The sequence below is a fragment of the Helianthus annuus genome, chromosome 16 (genome assembly GCF_002127325.2).
Source record: "Helianthus annuus cultivar XRQ/B chromosome 16, HanXRQr2.0-SUNRISE, whole genome shotgun sequence".
NCBI classification, from domain to species: Eukaryota; Viridiplantae; Streptophyta; class Magnoliopsida; order Asterales; family Asteraceae; genus Helianthus; species Helianthus annuus.
This window is the reverse complement of record NC_035448.2, coordinates 16,348,036-16,369,045: the sequence shown is the minus strand read 5'-3', so window position 1 is coordinate 16,369,045 and position 21,010 is coordinate 16,348,036. Positions and strand designations below refer to the sequence as shown.

At 37.9% G+C, this 21,010-nt stretch overlaps 1 protein-coding gene across 1 annotated transcript; it reads right to left on the bottom strand.

The window, feature by feature from the left end:
* Nucleotides 1–3,000: 3,000 nt before the first annotated feature.
* Nucleotides 3,001–19,143, bottom strand: LOC110916319 (probable transporter MCH1). Its single transcript, XM_022161062.2, has 2 exons — nt 18,630–19,143; nt 3,001–4,288 (listed from the first exon to the last, which is right to left on the bottom strand). The coding sequence occupies exons 1-2, from the start codon at nt 19,074–19,076 to the stop codon at nt 3,224–3,226; spliced, it is 1,512 nt and encodes a 503-aa protein (XP_022016754.1). The 5' UTR covers nt 19,077–19,143; the 3' UTR covers nt 3,001–3,223.
* Nucleotides 19,144–21,010: the final 1,867 nt, after the last annotated feature.

The following is a 21,010-nucleotide window of genomic DNA, read 5'->3' as shown; positions in this document are numbered from 1 at the left end:
TTGCACGCATGTTAATGGCCTTCAAAACCATTAATCGATCTGTTTCCTTGATTTGCTTTCATACCGGGATTTACAAAATTTACATACAATGTTTACAAGGTTTTATTCATACACACAAACAAACCCATGAACTCGCTCAACTTTTGTTGATGGTTTCAAAATACATGTATTTCAGGGAATTGAAAGTGGATCTGGCGGGCGTTGGATGTTTCAAGTCGAGTTAAGAATAAAGGATGTCATCCGTTATCCTAGGGTTTGGTTAGTGTGTCTTATTCCTGGACGAGACACATCTTCCAAAGCCTGATTTTATTTAAAGTCTTTTGATGAGTCCTTAGTGAACTCTAAACAATTCGTATGGTTTGTAAAAGTTAAATTTGAAGTCGATGTTTCAAACAATGATGTTTGTGATGTTTTTAAACTTAATTAATGGACGACCATCTATGGTTTTTATCATTTAGCTGTTGTTATGATTGAATGCAATGATATTAAGTAAGTCACACATAATCACGCTTCCGCAAAAGTCAGGGTGTGACAGGATGTCTAGGTCAGGTCATGCGATGGTGGTGGTGCTATAGCAGTGGTGAGGGTGTAGAGGTGGTGGTGGTCCGGTGGGATGTGTGCAGGTGGCGGCAGTGGTTCGGTGAGGTGTATGGCGGTGGTGGTCAGTCTGGTGAGGTGTATGGCGATGGTGGTCGGTCTGGTAGTGGTGGTCTGACAATTAGAGAGAGAGAGAGAGTTGTTGTGTGTGTTGTGTGAGAAAGAGAGAGAGGTGTTTATGTGAGTGTATGTGTATATATATATATATATATATATATATATATATATATATAGGGGATGGTTATCTTGAGAACGCTAAATATTGCGAGAACCGTGAGAACGAATGAAAAAACCAATTTTTTTAAAACAAACCTCATTGTAATTAAAGTACAACATCAAAACAAGAAACAACAACATCAAATAATTCTTTTATCCTCTCAAAATCACTCTTATTAGTTTTTTTACACATGTGTAAATATAACAAATTTACACATGTGTAAATGACAGACTTACACATGTGTAAATTTTCTTTATTTACGAATTCACATAAATTTAAACGTGTAAATTAAATTTATAATATTGTATTCGAATGATAAGGATAAGTGCAAAAAAAAAAAAAATTTGGATTTGAATTGTTTTTGACCAATTTCTCGCGGTTTTTTCATTCGTTCTCACGGTTCTCACAATATTTAGCGTTCTCATTTAAACCTTCTCCTATATATATATAATTTTTTTGATTGTTTATTTTAGTATTTAGGGTAAAATGACAAAAACACCCTCATGTGGGGTTCATTTGGTCATATTTAACCATAAAAGCTAACTGGGTTACGACTAAAAGACATAATGTGCAAGGGTTTGCAAACATCGAGTACGGTTTTTGTACCTATTAAAGACAAATGACACAATTTGCAATAAGTAGCATACATAAAGAACGATTTTTGTAATTTACTCTTCTAAAAATGATGCAAAACTCTGAAATTTAGGGGGGAAGATGGAAATTTCGACTTATGTTAGATGTCGAACGGGTCTCAAAAGGGTTGTTGCCGAAGTTGTGAAAAAATATTTCCAACCAAACTCAAACTCGAATTTGAGAAATCATATTTTCAAATATTGCATGCTCTTTGGGCGAAGAATAAACGCTTAGTATTGTTGTTGTTGTTGTTGCTGCTGCTGCGAATGATGTTGTTGATTTTCTCACATTTTGTTTTGAAAATTGAAAAATCAATAAACGAGATTTTATGTAATTTTTTTTGTCGACTACTAAATGCACGAAAAAATTGAACTGGTTTGGAACCGAAATCAAACCAAAACTGGGTCAAAAACCAACTCTCAAACCGGTTCGGAACCGATCGAATGGAAACCACCCCCAAACCAGTAGCCCACCAAATGGGTTTGAAACTGAACCAAAACCGAAAAAATAAAAACTGATTCAACCATTCTACAGTGTATCCTATTTTAACTCTTTTAAGCTTTTTTACTAGTTTCGGCTTAATGGGTCGAAAGCTCATTGTCAGCTTCAAGTGGCTCCTATTAGTTTCTGACTTTCTGTTCCATCCGAGCCCAACGCAAGAGTGCTGTAACTTATATAGTTGTAAATGATAATAGGATGTTCAATTATCTTTAAAAGAAATTAATATTTGTATTTATACCTTCTATAACTATTTTAATATAGTTTCTTTTCTTTTAGGTTAGGAGTGGTTCGACAAAATTTTAATCAACATCTGTCACATGAACATGTTTTTTCTATGTCAGTAAACATTAGGGGAAGGTTCAAATGAAAACCACTACTTATTGTGAAAACTCGAAAACTAATTAAAAAAAGCCAAAAAACAGACAAAAAATTTTTTTTTTAATTTTTTTTTTTGCAATCAAAATTTCGCAGGTTTTTTAATATAAAAAAAAATTTCAAAAAAAAAAAAAAAATTTTTTTTTGTGTAGTGCACATGTGTAATACTGCACATATGTATGTGTAATACACATGTGTATTATTACACATGTGCACTACACAAATTTTTTTTTTTTTTGAAAAAAAGTTTTTTTTATATATAAAAACTAGCGATTTTTATAAAAAAAAATTGAAAAAAAAAAAAAATTTTTGTGTGTTTTTTAGGCTTTTTTTAGTTAGTTTTCGAGTTTTCACAATAAAAGTGGTTTTCATTTGAACCATCCCCGTAAACATTATTGTAACTAATTATAGTTGGACTCTCTTTTTGGACCTTTTTATTTGAACATCACATATTCACAATTTCACATTGGCTTATTGGATTGAGGTTATTTTCTATGAGCATCTCTACTCAAACGACCTAAAGAGCTCGCGCGCGTAGACTCTTGAAAATCTATCCAAGTCAATTTGGGTTGAGCCGAATTTAATCAGGTTTTTCCGAGCAAGTTACTTAACCTTCCTTATGACATTAAGTTACAACTAAAATTGATCATAAAAGATCATTAAACAGATTAAGTTCCTTTCAATTTCCATGAGCTTCAAAATTTCAAATTCCATTTAATGCATTGATAGAACTCATACATAATGACATAAATCCAAATATATCATATGCTACAAAACTAATAAAAAAACACCATCTTCTTTCTTTGATGGAACATGATTCCATTACAAAATAATCCTTAGTAACTTAGCATATAGAAATATAACATGCAAATTGAATCCAACGCAAGAGCTCTTTCTAACTTATCCCTTCAACCTTCTTTGCAAAATTGAAGCATATAACCCCCTTGTTCGAAGAAACAACACCAAGGAAACAATAATACCAAAACCACAAACCGCCGAAAATATAGAAAACGAAAGCCTAAAGCAATGAAGCCCGTGGCATGACCCCCCACTTGCTTTTGCTTTCCTGTCATAAATGTTTCCAATCACTTGCACAGAAAATATATACGAACCCATAGGGCTGGCTGCGGCAATAGTGTTGAAAATAGTTCCCATATGTTTTACCCCAAATATTTCCGAAGTGATTGTAGGCATTAAAGACCATTGTGATCCGTAGCAAACACCCACAATTACCGAACCAATGTACAAGTTCCCACTAAAGCCAATGGTCAAATAGCCCACGACCATCGCTAATTGTGTAAGGGAGATAAACAACGGTCTTCCCCCGCCGTATTTGTGTAGGAACAAATCAGACACAAATCCAGCACCAAACCGACCAAGAAAATTCCATATATTCATTAGAGAAACCATTGTGTCGATCTCAACCGTCGAGTAGTCAAGCGACTCGCCTATTTGAGTGATGTTGTTGATTGTTGCTAACCCTGACCCCATTATACAAACCATGGCTAGAAACAATAACCAAAAGTTGATTGTGCTCATTGCCTGTAGCAGATTCATTTCAACTTCATTTTGATCCTCTAAAGTCGTGATCAATGGGGCCATGACAGGGGATGGTGATCGTTGTTCGCTTCTTTGAGCTGTGAGGGCTACTTGAAGAGGTGACAATGCCATAATCACAAGAATAGTTGTTGTGAGAATGTGAGCCCATGATGGGAATGTGAAGATGTTTTGAAGGATGATTATGATCATTAGAAATGTGGCGATAATGAGTGCTATCAACGAAAAGCGATTCAAATGAGGTTTGTCATTGCTCGTGTTTGAAGGGTTTACGTGAACGAGAGACATGGTAGCAAGACACACTAGTGCTGGAAACACAGCAAGCATGAGTAAGAAGGAGGTTGGGTTGTCACCAAACAGTGTGTGGTATATTTGAATTAGTATTGCTCCACTCAGCCCCACAAAACCCTATAATTTTAAGAAAAAAAATTAACAATATGGTTGTGTTCATAGCCAAAAATAACCGTACCGAATCGAATTGACATATCTTTAATTTTTTTTAGGGGAATTGGCCTGTAATAATCTCACCTAGACTTTATTGGCCATTAATAATCACACCTCAGAATATTCCCCCCACCAGTCCCACCTTTCACCTATTTTTCCTACAATAGCCCCTTGTTAAAAAAACTGAACGGAGTTAAGCTTTTTTTCCAAATTACAAACAGATTTTTTAGGGTTTTTGATCAGAACGATGATACGAGTCCATTGATGTAAAACTTACTTCGAAATGGTGCTCCAAGTGACTTGATTTTGGTTAATTGGAAATTTAAACACCCGAATTGAAGCGCCGTTTTCATTGTTTGGAGCACCGTTTCGAGGTAAGTTTTACATCAATGGAGTCGTATCGTCGTTCTAATCAAAAGCCCTAAAAATTTGTTTGTAATTTGGAAAAAAGCTTAACTCTGTTATGTTTTTTTAACGGGGGACCATTATAGGAAAAATGGGTGAAAGGTGGGACTGGTGGGGGGAATATTCTGAGGTGGGATTATTAATGACCAATAAGGTCTAGGTGGGATTATTACAGGCCAGTTTCCCTTTTTTTTATTTTTATATATAACTCATGTTTTTACGTTGAATATATATTCATTAAACTATGACTTCAAAAAAAAAAAAAAACACTTGATATTAGTTATTTAGTTTATTTCTAAAATCAAGTGAAAAAGAACAAATATATCATTTCTTTCGATCAAGTATTTATTCAAGTTTGTTAGCATATTGATGAACTTTAATTTAGTTTAAATCAACCAGTGTAGTTATTTTATGACTTATTTCACGACTGAGAAATAATTTTTTTTAATGGTAACTTTCATTGAAACACACCAGCCGACCCAGACCGGGCCGACCAACAAAAACAACTACACACTTACATACTTACAAACGAGTTCCATTTGCCCCAATCAATCCCTTATGTCTAGATCTATTTGAAAACCAAAGATAACCCAAAGCTTTAATCTCACTCAATATTCTATCTATTTTTACCTCCTTATTCGAAAAAATCTAATTATTTCTGGCCCGCCATAAGCTCCAGCATCCGATCATGATTATTCCTTGAACTGCTTCTTTCTTACACTCCGAAGCTGAGATCTCCTTGTGGATTCCGAGCAAGTCTCTAGTCTCTGATAGAAAAAGCAAAAATGTTAGGGATCTTGCACCACGAGCTAATACCGTTCCATATCACCGAAGAAACTTGACAAGCGATGAAAATGTGTTCCACAGATTCGTCATACGAGCCGCAAAGAGGGCATAGGGGATCACCAATCTGAACGTTCCTATACTTTAACGCCACACCGGTCGGAATCTTATCCATTTCCACCCTCCACGAGTGTATATTAATTTTAGCGGGCACCCATTTACACCATTCTAGAATGTACCTATTTTCAGTATCTACGGCCTCATAAAGGAGCTTCTTTACCGCCTTAACTGAGAATCGGATGACCACCTCCACCTGTCGGCCTCACTGTTAATGTGCACATCGACTAAAACGGCCAGAAGCTGCTGAAAGCAAACGATCACAGCTGGATCGGTCATAGAGGACTTCCACTTCCAAGAAAAAACCGGCCCACCTCCTTGCACCAAACTCGGTCCGCAACCGAACATCTCTTGTCACTTTCCAAATTAAACAAGGTTGGAAACCTATTTTTAAGGGGCTCATCGAGAATCCATACATCGAGCCAAAAGGCTATATTCGTTCCACTGCCCACAATACCTTTGATAAGGTTCCGAAGATGAAGATTGCCGACCTTGGTTTTAATAATTAACTTCGCTATATTAGACCAAACCCCATTGAAGCTTTTCTTGAAAGGGATACACTCCCACCCCACCCGACTAAAATGAATAGCCTCAATAACTCTCTTTCAGAGACTATTATTTTCCATTTTGTACCTCCATCCCCATTTGAATAAAAGAGCCGTATTAATTTCTTTGAGCTTCTTCAATCCTAAACCTCATTCTTTCTTTTGGCAAGAGACCCGGTCCCACGCCACCTAATGCATCTTCCTTTCTTCACTGGATCCCCCCAAAGGAATCTTTTAATCAAAGCTTCCAAATTCGCGATCACTTTGTTAGGAGCTTTGTAAAGAGAGAAGTAATAATTAGGAAGACTCCCCATAACCGACTTGATCAATACCACCATCCCCCCAATAGACAAGAGATTTGCCTTCCACTTGGACAGACGAGCCCGAAAAATCTCGTACACCGGATGCCAGTTGCTAATACGGTTCATATTGGCGCCAACATTCAAACCAAGGTACTTAAACGGGGTGTTATCCGGTTTACAACCCACCTCACAAGCCATATCTCTAATCTCATCCCAGCCAACTCCGAAACCATAAAAATTAGACTTATCTAAATTTATTTGGAGGCCCGAACACGCATAAAAGCAGCGAAGAAGTCTAACAACGTTTTTTTAGCTCAACTGAAGACCATTCCCCAACCACAATGGCGTCGTCAGCATACAATAGATGGGTTAGGATAGGCCCATTGCTAGGCGTAGGGATACCTTTAATGTTTCCCGTCTCTCTCGCACGTGTGAGTATACACGATAAAGCTTCCATAACTACCAAGAAGAGGAACAGGGATAACGGATCCCCTTGTCGCATACCTTTCTCACATTTTAAAGTATATGTAGGAGCCCCGTTCACCAAAACAGAGGAGCTAGCAGACTTGAGAATTCCCATAATCCAATTACGCCACCTTGGAGAGAAACCCATTTGGTGAAGAACATTAACAACAAACCTCCAATTCACATTATCATAAGCCTTTTCGAAATCAAGTTTGAGGAAAAACACCTTAGATTTCCTTTTCCTGATCCAAGAAATGAGCTCGTTGATAATAAGCGAGCCATCTAGAATAGATCTTCCTTTTAGAAAAGCCGACTGAGTTTCAGAAATAACCCCTTCTAGAACCTTCCTCATCCTATTTGCCAGTACTTTAGAGATCGCCTTACTAATAACTCCGACTAGGTTGATAGGACGATAATTATTGAGAGACACCGGATCAACGATTTTGGGGATAAGAGTAATAAATGAGGAGCCACTGCCTTTACTAATCGTTCCACAACTGTGAAAATTAGCAAAAATTTTACCAAAGTCTTCTCTAAATTCATTCCAAAAATGTTTAATGAATTTAAAATTCAGGCCGTTAGGGCCTGGTGCTCTATCGTCACCACACTCGAAAATCGCCGCCTTAATTTCCTGTTCTAAAAAAGGTTCGTCCAACATAACTTTCTCGGCTTCCGAAATCTTCTTAACACCATAACAAATGAGATCGGGTCTAACAGGAGACGATTCCTTGAATTTATCCCGGAAAAAAGATAATACTTGTTTTTTGCTTCTCGCCGGTTTCGAACACCACACTCCGTTAATTGAAAGACCATGAATAGTGATGTGTATAAAATGCAACATATAAATTACATCAAATAAGGCATAAAAGTATCCCTTTTTAGTACTAATTTTGGAAAAAGTGTGTTTTTGTCTTCCTTTTGAATTTATAGGGTCAAATGAGCTTAAACGAACAAAAGGAACAAATATACATCCAAAACCAACATAAATACAAAGAAAAGGAAGAAACGTGGCATGACCGACTCCTCGACAGCAGCTCCCAAAGCAAAAACAAGAAGAAAGCTGAGCATGGGGCTGTGCCCAGCTGAGCACGGGGCGTGTCCAGCTCAACACGGGGCATGTCCAGCTCAACACGGGGCGTGCCCATCGAACACGGGGTCATGGTCAGCCTTGGCACAAAAGACAAACCTGTAGAAGCTTCTACTGCCCACCACGGGGCCGTGCTCAGCGGACACGGGGGCGTGGTCGCGCATTTAATGAAATTGCGAATTGCAATTAATGAAGAGAGAGAGAGAGAGTTGGATGGACACGGGGTCGTGCCCAGGCTTCTGTTCAGCCTATAAATAGGAGTGATTGGAGCTCTTGCAACTCATCCCTTGGCACACCACCTCTCTCACACTTCACCCACCACCCACCACCATCACAACACCATCATCCACCACCACCATCCATTGTCCATCATAGAGTGTGTGAGTCGTCTCGGGATCCAAGATTGATCGTAAGAGTTGTTGACAATCAAAGGCCATGTTTTCCTAAGTCTCTTACATCACTTGGTGAAGACAAGTGTTTAGTGTAATACTTTTTATTTTTAATCTTTTGCACTTTTTAATTGGTTTTGTATTAATGACTTTAATTACTAGTTTCTTATGTTGAAGGTGATTCTTCCTTATCATTTGTCCGTGGTGTCTTGGCATTATTTTACTGTCTATATAAAATAAAAGATCTCCACGGTCTATATGGAGGTATGTTGGCTACCTAGTCGGGGGTTAAGGGAATGGTTTGGTAAGAGTCTTGCCATTGTTTAGTGTATAGATCCTGCAAAGGACCTGGGTCAAATTTAGTAGGACCTCCTCCAATACCCAAAGGTATTGGATGGCAGGGGTCCAAACTCTTTGATCCCCTCATAAGTTAAACAACTATTAAAACTTTAACCCGGCTACTTAGGACTGTATCCCTGCTGACTCAGACTACTTAGCCGAGGGTAACGTCGCCTTCAAAAGAGGGGCCTACCACATTATGCATTAATAACTTAATTAATTATCTTTCAATAATCCGACCCTTTAGGATTGTATCCTTGCTGATTCAAACTACTGGGTTGAGAACGTCGCCTTCAAAAGGGGGGCCTACTACAATAACTAAGATAATCTCATAAACAAGTGCAAAAGTGCAAAAATAATCAAAGGTTACACTACACACGAGTCGGATCCAAGTGATTCATCTTGTCTATCTGTTTTTATTTTTATTTTACTTTTCAGCATTTTAGTTAGTTTTATTTTCTTAGTTTAAAAACCTCTTTCTAACATTTTGATTGATTAGACGTTGAGGATAAACCGGTACTAAAAGCTCTTGTGTCCTTGGACGGCCTCGGTATCTTACCAACACTATACTACGTCCACGATGGGTGCACTTGCCCATATGTGTGTTTAGTGTTAGTAAATATCGTGTTTTATAAATTTAAAACTTGGCTAAAAAGTGTAAAAAAGGGCATAAAATATATACCTAAATTATATTACACCTAACGCACATCAAGTTTTTGGCGCCGTTGCCGGGGACACAAGGATTTTAAGAAAGCTTAAAATCGACGGCTTAATCAGTTTTTCAAAACCTTTTCAAAACACGCGCACATTTTTCTGCATTTTAGTTTAGTTTGCATTTACAGTAGCCTGAACACGGGGCCGTGTTCACTGAATACGGGGCCGTGCTGCACATTTTTCATTAAACGCCCAGATACAGAGTCTGAACACGGGGTCGTGCTCATTGAACACGCCCCCCGTGCTCAACAAGACCAGTAACCTTTAATAAAACGCCTAGATACAGATCCTGAACACGGGGCCGTGTCCACTGAACACGGGGCCGTGTCCAGCCTCTGTTTCCACCTTTATTTTTGTTTTCTTGTCCCGAGACTCTGTTGTGGTTTGTTGAGTGATTCTTATGGATCAATACTCAGGAGGCTACAACTACACCTATGAGGAGGATGATTACATGAGAGACTATTGCACTAATTGTGGTAACCCGCATTCAACCATCCAATTCATACAACTATTATGAGGTGCCCAGGTACGAGCCATCGACTTCATACACATCCTATGAAGACCAAAGGTATGAACCCTCTCCCTCATACTCATATTTTGATGAACCAAGGTATGAACCTTCATACTCATACTTTGAGGAGTCAAGATATGAGCCACCACCTTCATACTCTTATTATGAGGAACCATGGCGTGAACAACCCAACTCATATGAGTACTATGAAGAACAAAATTACGACCCTTATCCATCATATACTTACAATGAGGAACAATGGTATGAACTATCTACTTCATATGAGTATTATGAGGAACCAAGGATCGAACAACCGGATTCAAGCTTTGAGGATCCCGATCCTTTCTCTATCATCGAAGTAGCTGATAGGATAATAGAAAATCTTAAAACTATCGAGCGATACATAAAAGAATCTCGCGCAAGGGAAGAAGAGTCCCGCGCAAGAGAAGAATTAAATAAAAATACGATAGTTGAAGAGTTAAAAATGGAAGAACAAATAAGTGAAAAACCGACACATGAGTTAAACAACGAAAAAGGTGAGGACAATAGCGTTAAAATCCAAGAAGAGTCTAATTTTGAAGAAATTAATCTCTTGTCACCTTCTTTTGAAAATCATTGTTTAGTACCCACTCATGCTAAGTTTTTAAAAGAGTTAAACACTAGCATTAAAATTGACGAAATGGTAAGTATTAGGTTAACTAATGATCAAACTTCACTAATAAAAGAAGACCCTTTTGAAATCAACATTACACCGGTTCCATGTTTTTTTCAAAATTCATTTATTAGTAATATCACGATTGATAAAGATCTTTGTGTTAACATAATGCCTATTTACATTTTCGAAAAATTAAGTATTAGTGATTTTTCTCCACTTCAAATACCCATTTTTCTATCTAATCAGAAAATAATAAAATCAATCGGTATAGTTGAGGATGTCTTGGTCCAAACAAATCAAATGGTAATCCCAACAGACTTTGTCATCCTTGATGACGCTCCTCTAGTGTTGGGACGACCTTTTGTAAAAACACACGAAGCTTTGAAAAACCGGAAGTACAATAATCTATCCATTCAATTAGGGGTATTGAAAAGGAGCATCGATCTTGAGCGATCAATGAAATATCCAATCGGCAATGACGACCCCCTAATTGAACATGAGCCAGAACCACCTGATAAGGTGGGTCTAGCCAAGGACCCTTATAAACGTAGCGCACCACGGAGGCATTCCGCGGAACTATCCTTAGTTTTAGTTTAGATTAACTTTTATGTTTTCTAGTTTAGTTTTACTTTTCAGGAATAAAACACACTCGAAATGGTGGAGGTTACTAAGGGAAACTTGAACCCACACCCCATGCACAAAAACAGAGCCTCCCGACAATTTTTCTTCATTACAGCAAGTTCAGCACAGGGCCATGCTCACCCCAACACGCCCCGTGCCCAAGGTTCTGCAGAAAATGCCCCGTTCAGGTAACTGGACACGGGGCCATGCTCACTGAACACGCCCCCATGCCCAGCCTTCTGTTTACTTTTGGTACTGGAAGTCTGGACACAGGGCCGTGCTCAGCCAACACCACCCCGTGTTCAGCTACCCAGTACCATAAAATCTTGTTTTTAACTCACTTTTACACATTTTAATCAACTGAAAAACTTATTTTTGGGACACATTGAGGACAATGTGTAATTTAAGTGTGGGGGGATGCTAAAACCTTGAATTTTGCATGTCCTAATTACAAGCCTTACACAAAACTCTATTGGAACCGCTAAACACCCCAAATTTTTTTTTAAAAACTTTTCATTTTTTTGTCTTGGTTTAATTTGGGAATAACAAGTTCTAAAAAGATTATATTTTTACAAATTTACAACCGATAGCGTCGTGATAAAAAGAACCAACATAAAGAAAATTATGAAACGGCATGACAAACTTAGTTAAAATCTGATTATATATACTTGATCACATAAAAACCAATTCCCACAAAAGTGAGTTTTGAGCCTTTTTTGAGCATACAAATACATATCTTTACACTAAATGCTCATTTTTCGTTTCTTGTGTGAATAGCCGCTTGGTTCTTACGAATCTAGAACTTGCCACGGCAATGCATTCCCAGTCCTTACCAACTTAAACCCGAGTAAGTAAATGATGGAGGCATTAGGACTAACCTCTTTTTATTTCTACACCATTATTTTCTTTTTTTATCACCTACCCAAAATCTCCCTAGTTAACCCCTTTGAGCCTAAACCTTTTCGTTTCTTAACCCAAAACAAACACCCTTTTACCCACCAAAACCTTTTTATTTTAAACCCTTTGTTTTAGTAACAAGCTCGGTTTTTCTTATGACTTCCTTATGTTGAAAAAAAAAGAGAGAGAGAAAAAAATATATATGATGATGAAGCCAAAAGAAATAAACAAACAAGTTCATCAAAAAGAACTTTGTTTGAAAGAAATGCTTCATCAAAATAAAAAGTTATGAAAAATAAAAAGTCTTCCGAAAGACCGATGCTTTTTACGCCTTTCGCCCTTTTTCTGCTAACCACTAACCCAACCACCCACCTTTAGCCCAAGCCTAACCCTTCACCCAAAAGTCCTCTTGATATTTACAAACGTATATAGTTAAAAAGGAGGATGATTGATTGCTTGGCAAGCATATGGTAGGAGTAAGTTCCATGCCGCTCTCGAGTGTTTCACGAAAATACATCTTCGGCCGAGTGTTGAGTGATCTCTGGTGAGGTATGTGAACTTGTATATAATTGGAATTTTAAAAAGGCATGTTATGCCCATATAAATAATTTCTCTTATGTAACGTTCTAAATAAATCATAACGAATAGGATTGTAAATAATATAAAAATAAAACCCAATAAAGATCTTGGATTCCCGACACTCAAGATAAGCCCAAAACTTCTCTTCTACCCATTCCATTTGGGTGTGTAAGCCACATAATAAAGAGTTTTGCTTGAGGACAAGCAAAGATTCAAGTGTGGGGGTATTTGATGTGTGTAAAATGCAACATATAAATTACATCAAATAAGGCATAAAAGTAACCATTTTTTAGTACTAATGTTGGAAAAAGTGTGTTTTTGTCTTCCTTTTGAATTTACAGGGTCTAATGAGCTTAAACGAACAAAAGGAACAAATATACATCCAAAACCAACATAAATACAAAGAAAAGGAAGAAACGTGGCATGACCGACTCCTCGACAGCATCTCCCAAAGCAAAAACAAGAAGAAAGCTGAGGATGGGGTTGTGCCCAACTGAGCACGGGGCGTGTCCAGCTCAACACGGGGCATGTCCAGCCCAACACGGGGCATGCCCAGCGAACACGGGGTCATGGTTAGCCTTGGCACAAAAGACAAACCTGTAGAAGCTTCTACTGCCCACCACGGGGCCGTGCTCAGCGGACACGGGGGCGTGGTCAACTGTTGCAGACGCATTTAATGAAATTGCGAATTGCAATTAATGAAGAGAGAGAGAGAGTTGGATGGACACGGGGCCGTGCCCAGGCTTCTATTCAGCCTATTAATAGGAGTGCTTGGAGCTCTTGCAACTCATCCCTTGGCACACCACCTCTCTCACACTTCACCCACCACCCACCACCATCACAACACCATCATCCACCACCATCATCCATTGTCCATCATAGAGTGTGTGAGTCGTCTCGGGATCCAAGATTGATCGTAAGAGTTGTTGACAATCAAAGGCCATGTTTGCCTAAGTCTGTTACATCACTTGGTGAAGACACGTGTTTAGTGTAATACTTTTTATTTTTAATCTTTTGCACTTTTTAATTGGTTTTGTATTAATGACTTTAATTACTAGTTTCTTATGTTGAAGGTGATTCTTCATTATTTTACTGTCTATATAAAATAAAAGATTTTCACCATTCATATCTCCACGGTCTATATGGAGGTATGTTGGCTACCTGGTCGGGGTTAAGGGAACGGTTTGGTAAGAGTCTTGCCATTGTTCAGTGTATAGATCCTGCAAAGGACCTGGGTTAAATTTAGTAGGACCTCCTCCAATACCCAAAGGTATTGGATAGCGGGTGTCCAAACTCTTTGATCCCCTCATAAGTTAAACTACTATTAAAACTTTAACCCGGCTACTTAGGACTGTATCCCTGCTGACTCAGACTACTTAGCCGAGGGTAACGTCGCCTTCAAAAGAGGGGCCTACCACATTATGCATTAATAACTTAATTAATTATCTTTCAATAATCCGACCCTTTAGGGTTGTATCCTTGCTGACTCAAACTACTGGGTTGAGAACGTCGCCTTCAAAAGAGGGGCCTACTACAATAACTAAGATAATCTCTTAAACAAGTGCAAAAGTGCAAAAATAATCAAAGGTTACACTACACACGAGTCGGATCCAAGTGATTCATCTTGTCTATCTGTTTTTATTTTTATTTTACTTTTCAGCATTTTAGTTAGTTTTATTTTCTTAGTTTAAAAACCTCTTTCTAACATTTTGATTGATTAGACGTTGAGGATAAACCGGTACTAAAAGCTCTTGTGTCCTTGGACGGCCTCGGTATCTTACCAACACTATACTACGTCCACGATGGGTGCACTTGCCCATATGTGTGTTTAGTGTTAGTAAATATCATGTTTTATAAATTTAAAACTTGGCTAAAAAGTGTAAAAAAAGGCTTAAAATATATACCTAAATTATATTACACCTAACTCACATCAATAGCATGACCGCTTTCCTATTATTGATCGATGCGTGAAAAAACTTGGAATTCTCATCACCATCGACTGCCCACCTTAACCGCCTCTTTGCTTGAGATCTAGGTTTTTTCTGATCTCGACCTCTTTAATAAGTTTCTTATTCTCCGCCATAGACCACTCCTCCTCCTCCGAAAGATCCCTATTTTCCATTTCAGATTCAAGAAGTTCCATTTCAGCCAAAGCCGTTCTTTCTAACTCATTTTCATTAGCAATAAAATCAACCCTCCATTTCTTTAAACTAGACCTTATCCGCGCAAACTTTGCTGTGAGACAGGCATCCGGCGGCTCGAAGGACTCAAAACCTACCAAAGCTTCCTAAACCGCTTCCTCGAACCCAGGTTTCCCAACACAAGAATTATACACCCTAAATGGTCGAGGCCCGAATTTCAAGTCAACCACTTCAAGGATAATCAGGCAATGGTCGGAGAACCGACTAGGCATCACTCTGACACACGCGGACGACCATCTATTGAAAAACTCCAAGCACACCAGGAAGCGATCCAATTTACTTAATTTTTTCCCGTTATCCCTGATACACGTAAATTGTCTCCCTTGCATAGGATATTCAATCAAACCATTAGAGAAAATAAAGTTATTAAAATTGTTAGCACAAGCCGGCTTGAAATTGGAGTGTTTTCTTTCATCCGGGTTTCTAACAGCGTTAAAATCCCTAGCTAAAACCCATTGCCACACAGAAGAATCTATAATGCCCGACAATTCATTCCACAGATGTAGCTTCGCTGCCGTACTCTGCGGAGCGTATACATTCACCAGGTTTATGGGATCTCCATTACCAACCACAGAACCTTTAATGATCAAATAGAATCTATTACGCACAACAGACTCTATCTTCAAAACACGAGGATCCCAAATCCAAGCTAAACCCCCAGACAACCCAACTAACTCAACACAGGCCGAAACAAAATTCTTATTACCCCAGTAACTCGCACAAACAAAAGACGACAAAGACTCGACTTTAGTCTCTTGTACTGCTAAAATGCTAAATTTACTGGCAATTCTAAGTTCCTTGATCCAAGATGCTTTTGCACCCCCATTGACTTCTCTGATGTTCATAGACAAAAGATTCATTGTAAAACAACATTGTTACCTTTTCTTAGGATAGAATGCTTGATGATATTGCTGCGGTTTCCGAGGTTGACACCCACAATGTTACCAAGCGCTATGGTGGCTTTGATTTCATCAAGAAGAGGAGCTTCAGAAGGCTCCACCACCTTATCAGGTGGGACCTCGGCCTGAGGACTGGCTCAGCGACAGAATGAACTAACCCAGAATCTCCATTATCTCCGGTGATGGGGATATGCTGAGAATGTTCACTTGAATCAGAAACAACGTTCAAGTTCAGGTCAAAATTAAAGTCCAAGTCTTCTCTTATCCGTTTCCTGGGCCGAGGATCCAAACTTGGACTAGATGTAACCCCCCTTCTGGGCCTTATATTCCTGGGCTTAATAATAGAAGGCCTTTTTCTATGCCTGACACCTGTTTCAGTGGAAGTAAAAAGAAGATTACTTTTGCCTAGAAAAGAAGCATCATTATGCTGGACCCCACCACTTTGTAATTCCTTATCAACATTGTCAACTGGCAAGGTACCTTCAGCCGAATTAATTAATTGATTGTCATTACCAAGACCACCATTATCATACTTTCCATGCATCCCACCGACTTCCTCATGCAACCTTTGCACTTCCTCATGCACACAATGATTTTCCGGCACTTCGTTACTCGAACCACCATTGCTATCCTCCTTGGCAGCACTATTCTCTACCGGCGTATCAACTTCCGCGTCTAACCGGAATTGAGACGATAGAACTTCATCATCCGAAGCTTCATCCTCTTCGATACACTCCGGAATCCAGTCTGCTAATTCTTCCTCCACCCATACTTTATACGTTTTATCCTTCCATTTAAGAGTAGTTTGATCAACAATCCTGACTCCGTCACCCACCAGAACACCAATACAATTAACAGAAAGATCGTTGTCTTCCGACGATCGTTGAGATGCATGTATGACCTTTCCAAACTGACTAGCAATCAGGTCAAATACCTTATCTTCCACTAAATGAATTGGAACACCGATGATTTTAAGCCAGGCAATCCTCTCAAACGGCATAGATTGACCCAACCATAAATCCAAAGACGAGAACCATTGACTCCAAATATCGACCCTACCAACCAAGCTATTGCATACTTCCTCACTAGGGCACTTAATCAACACGTGCAGACCTCCTATGTAACTGAGGCTAACCTTCGAAAAACATGCCTCAACAAGGACAGCCTTCAAGCCATTGAGAACTTTGAGACCAAAACATCTTCCCACCAAAGCTTTCCCATTTAAATCCTGGAATGCCAAAGTATCTTCTTGTACGTCCACTACCTTACCGCCTGAGGTTTGCACATGAACAACACCAACCTTGGGTGCATCATTGCTCGCAAAGAGATCCCTAAAAAGTTTTCCACCTCCTTTATTAATATAAGCATGGTTATGAATTTGATTCTGAGACGAATTCCGACCCGGGGCCGTCCATTCTTCTCCTTATCGTTATCGAACAAACCCAGATTCTCGGATGCGAATCTAGCCACATTCGCCTTAAGCTTGGAACTTCCCATCTTCGTTTCGGACAACGCCCTTTCCATATCCTTAACGTCTCGAACATTCTTAAAACTTATGAAACCAAATATGTTCCCAACTTTATCCTTCTTCCTGGCAATATAAACCCCAGCAAACTCCCCGAAAACCTTAAAAAATTCCGATACTTCCCACAGAGTACAACCCTGAGGCAGATTGGTGACAAAAAACTTCGTGATGTTATCTTTGTTCACTTATCTTTATTGCGATTCTTATCCTTCTTCCGAAGATGATGAGGATCCTCCCAAGGACCATCTTCCTCCATTGGGATCGGCGGAGAAGGCCCAGACAGCGAATGGAAGTGACAGAGACACAAGATAGAGAAGGAGGTTAAGTTAGAGCCACAAACAATATGAGGATCAAATCAAACCTCGGACGGTATCCTGGTAACCAACCCTTCATCGAGCCTCTGGCACCAAATCCACCAAAAAAGACTAGGAACAGAAATCCGATCCCGATAGGCGAGTGGAAGATTCGATACCGCGAGTTAGTGATAGAGGTCAAGCCCTGCAACACGACGACCTCTCACTCTAACCCTTGTTAGTGATCAAGAAATGATTATTCCATAAATTTATAAAGAACTTAATCTTAGACTTGTATTTTTGAAAAACCAATTTATGGTCCGCACAATTTCTCTTTATAAAAAGAAAAGTAGTTAATTACCCATAACCGACACAAAAATTGATAGGCTGAAACCGATCAGTTAAGAAACTCTAATAACCAAATATGTCGGTTTTGGTGAAAGCTCATAACCGAACCGAATCGTGCTCACCAGGGCCGCCTCAAGCTTATTGGGGGCCCAAAAATTTTTCAATCTTATAACTCACAACTTTATTTTGCTTCTCCTTGTTTGAACGTTGTTTGAAACCCAATAATGCAGCGGGACCATCTTATAACAAGCATATGGCCCTAAGTATATTTACGTGGCCCAACTATTAACCCACCATTATTTTGCAACATTCTTTTTCACTCTACTTTTTACAATATCCGATTTTTCACTACTTTATATTGCTTGATAAAGCCATAAAAAACCCGTTTATAATTCAGAAAAAAACTTAACTCCTTTAACCTATTTTTAACACAGATTATTATCTGGCAAAAGCGAAACAGTTCGGATTATTATCAACAAATAACTGAGTTAACAAGAAGTCAACTCTGGAATATATATGATTTACTATAGTTATATTAACTACGATTAAAGGAAGATTAGATAACTATAAAATAGTGATCGGAACAAAGATTCCGGCGGAAACAATCATAACATTAAAAGAATTAGTTACCTTCATAATGCCAACGCTAGTTCCACTATAATCTGGGAAGTTACGAACAGCAACAACAATATTCGTAGTGCTGAAGAAAGTCTGAGCGTGTGCAGCCATGAACATGAAGAGGCACATGAACAGCACGGGGGGCCGGTCAATGACTCCGGTCACAGCCAACCATATAAAAAAGTAACCGGTAAAGAACTGAACCACTCCGGCCAAGTAGACCAGCCAAAGTCCAGACCTGAAACGAGATGATGAGGTTACCGCACTGTAGAGTAGACCGGCTAAAACCCCGATATTGCCACCAATGTCCTTGAAGACGGATACGGTGTTTAGAGTGGTTTGATCATAACCTTGACTGGATTTGAGGATGGCTGAGTATATTCCGAAGGTGTACGCGGCGCCGGAGGTGATCTGAATCCATATGATAGCCACCGTAGATAACCACTTGCTGTTTTCCATTATCAAAATGGAGTAGTTGTATTCATATATTTATGTTATAGGATAGAAACTTGAAGAGTGCTGACATTCATATTCATATATTACACATGTTATATTACACATGTGCTAATATCAACTAGGTGTTGGGACCATATGGGCACAGGTTGAAAGAAAAAAAATTAATAGTTAATATTTAAAGATTTTAAAATGTAAAAATAAATTTAGACTTATTGATTTGTGACACCTTCTTTACTTATTTATTATTTATTAAGTATAGATTAACAAATGAATGATTATATGGTAAATGTATTAAACAGTAATTTAATTTTGTTTTAAGATGATGATGATAATGTAACGGTGGAGGTATCCACATGTCCTTTAAAAGTATCTACATATCCCCAAACCCTATACTCCAATCATTGCTCTGTACGTCTGAAAACGAGTCTACCCATACACCCCCATATAGAGGCGGACCCCCCCCCCTTTGGCCAAGGTGGACGGCCGCACCTTTTGAAAAAAAAAATAGTGTATATTTTAGGAGAAAAATCCGACCGCACCCTTTGAAAATATGGTTGAATACATCATTCGCACCCCTAGCAAATAATTCTTGAATTCGCCACTGCCCAAAGCCCTATACGGCTGCTTCTGACTCATCTAATTAATGTCAATCGTTGGCTATCAGCCAATAATTGGGATGTATCATATGGAACTTTATTTAATATCATGGATGTTTTGATATGAGGAAGTTGTGAAATATTAATATAAGAAAATTCATAGATTTTTTATAAAATTTTGTTATAAAAATATGTTAATATTATATAACATCATGTTTTTTATGTGTTTTTTATTAAGTATTATTATTAAAAACTTCATATTTTTATGAAATGTTTTTATAGAAAATGTGTATATATTATAAAATATCAAGTTTTTATTTGTTTTTTATTTATCAAGTATTATTATAAAATACCATCATTTTTAATAAAAAATATATAACCATACGTTATCATCATCATCTAACAAACTTCATATTTATTATGAAATGTTTTTATCAAAACAAATTGTATATATGTCAAATTTTTTATTTATTAAGTATTATTATGTTTTTAATTGTTTTTCACTTTTCATTTATTAATCATAACGCAACAAAGAAGCGTAATTATATAACGATACAAATTCAAAGGCCATGTACAGTAGTTTTTGTCTTGGAATGGTTATTTTAAGTGGTGGCACCAATAGGTGGATGCCATGGCATCCTTTATTTTTTTGTTTTTTAAAGTTTTTTTAACAAGGTTCAATTATATACATTTACAATTTTAGGTAAGTGCTATGATGGAAAGAGCCTTCTATTCTAGACGTTTGCACGCGAGTTCGAGTCTCTTTTTCAGCGATTTTCCAATCTTTTATTTTATGGCAAAACTAAATATTTGCAGGAATCAACCCAGGTATATTCTGGCGAGTAATCAAAAACCAAGTTGTAACAATTTGAGCTTTGTGGGCTTTTTTCTCTATAAACCAAACCTTCATTCAATATAAATATGTATGATTTTCAAAACATAAATCTATAAACTTAAACATGCTTTTTTAATCACATTATTTTAATAAATACATTTTATAAGAAATTCCATGTATGTTTAATAAACCATAACAAAGCATTATTTCTTTAATAACTTTTTTAAAGAACCTTTTTTCCAAATAAAAAACCTTACACGTCACATACCATCTGATGTAAATTTCCTTTGATGGTTTTCAATCGATATAACATAACCAATACCAACCGAAATCCTGCAGAGTATGTGCAATCGAATGGTATCGTGATCGAAGCCCCGCTGCGTAGTGCGGGTGTTTTTCTAGTTCAAAATATAATTAAACATCGGGTTATATTAATAGACAAAACATGTCACTTTCATACAAAATGTAATGACTAAACCCTAAACCCTAAACCATAAATCGCTAAT

Coding starts and splice junctions, on each gene's coding strand:
- LOC110916319 (XM_022161062.2), bottom strand. CDS start 19,076: ATGGAAAACAGCAAGTGGTTATCTACGGTGGCTATCATATGGATTCAG. Junction 4,289..18,629: donor CTAGCGTTGGCATTATGAAG/GTAACTAATTCT, acceptor TTAAAATTATAG/GGTTTTGTGGGGCTGAGTGG.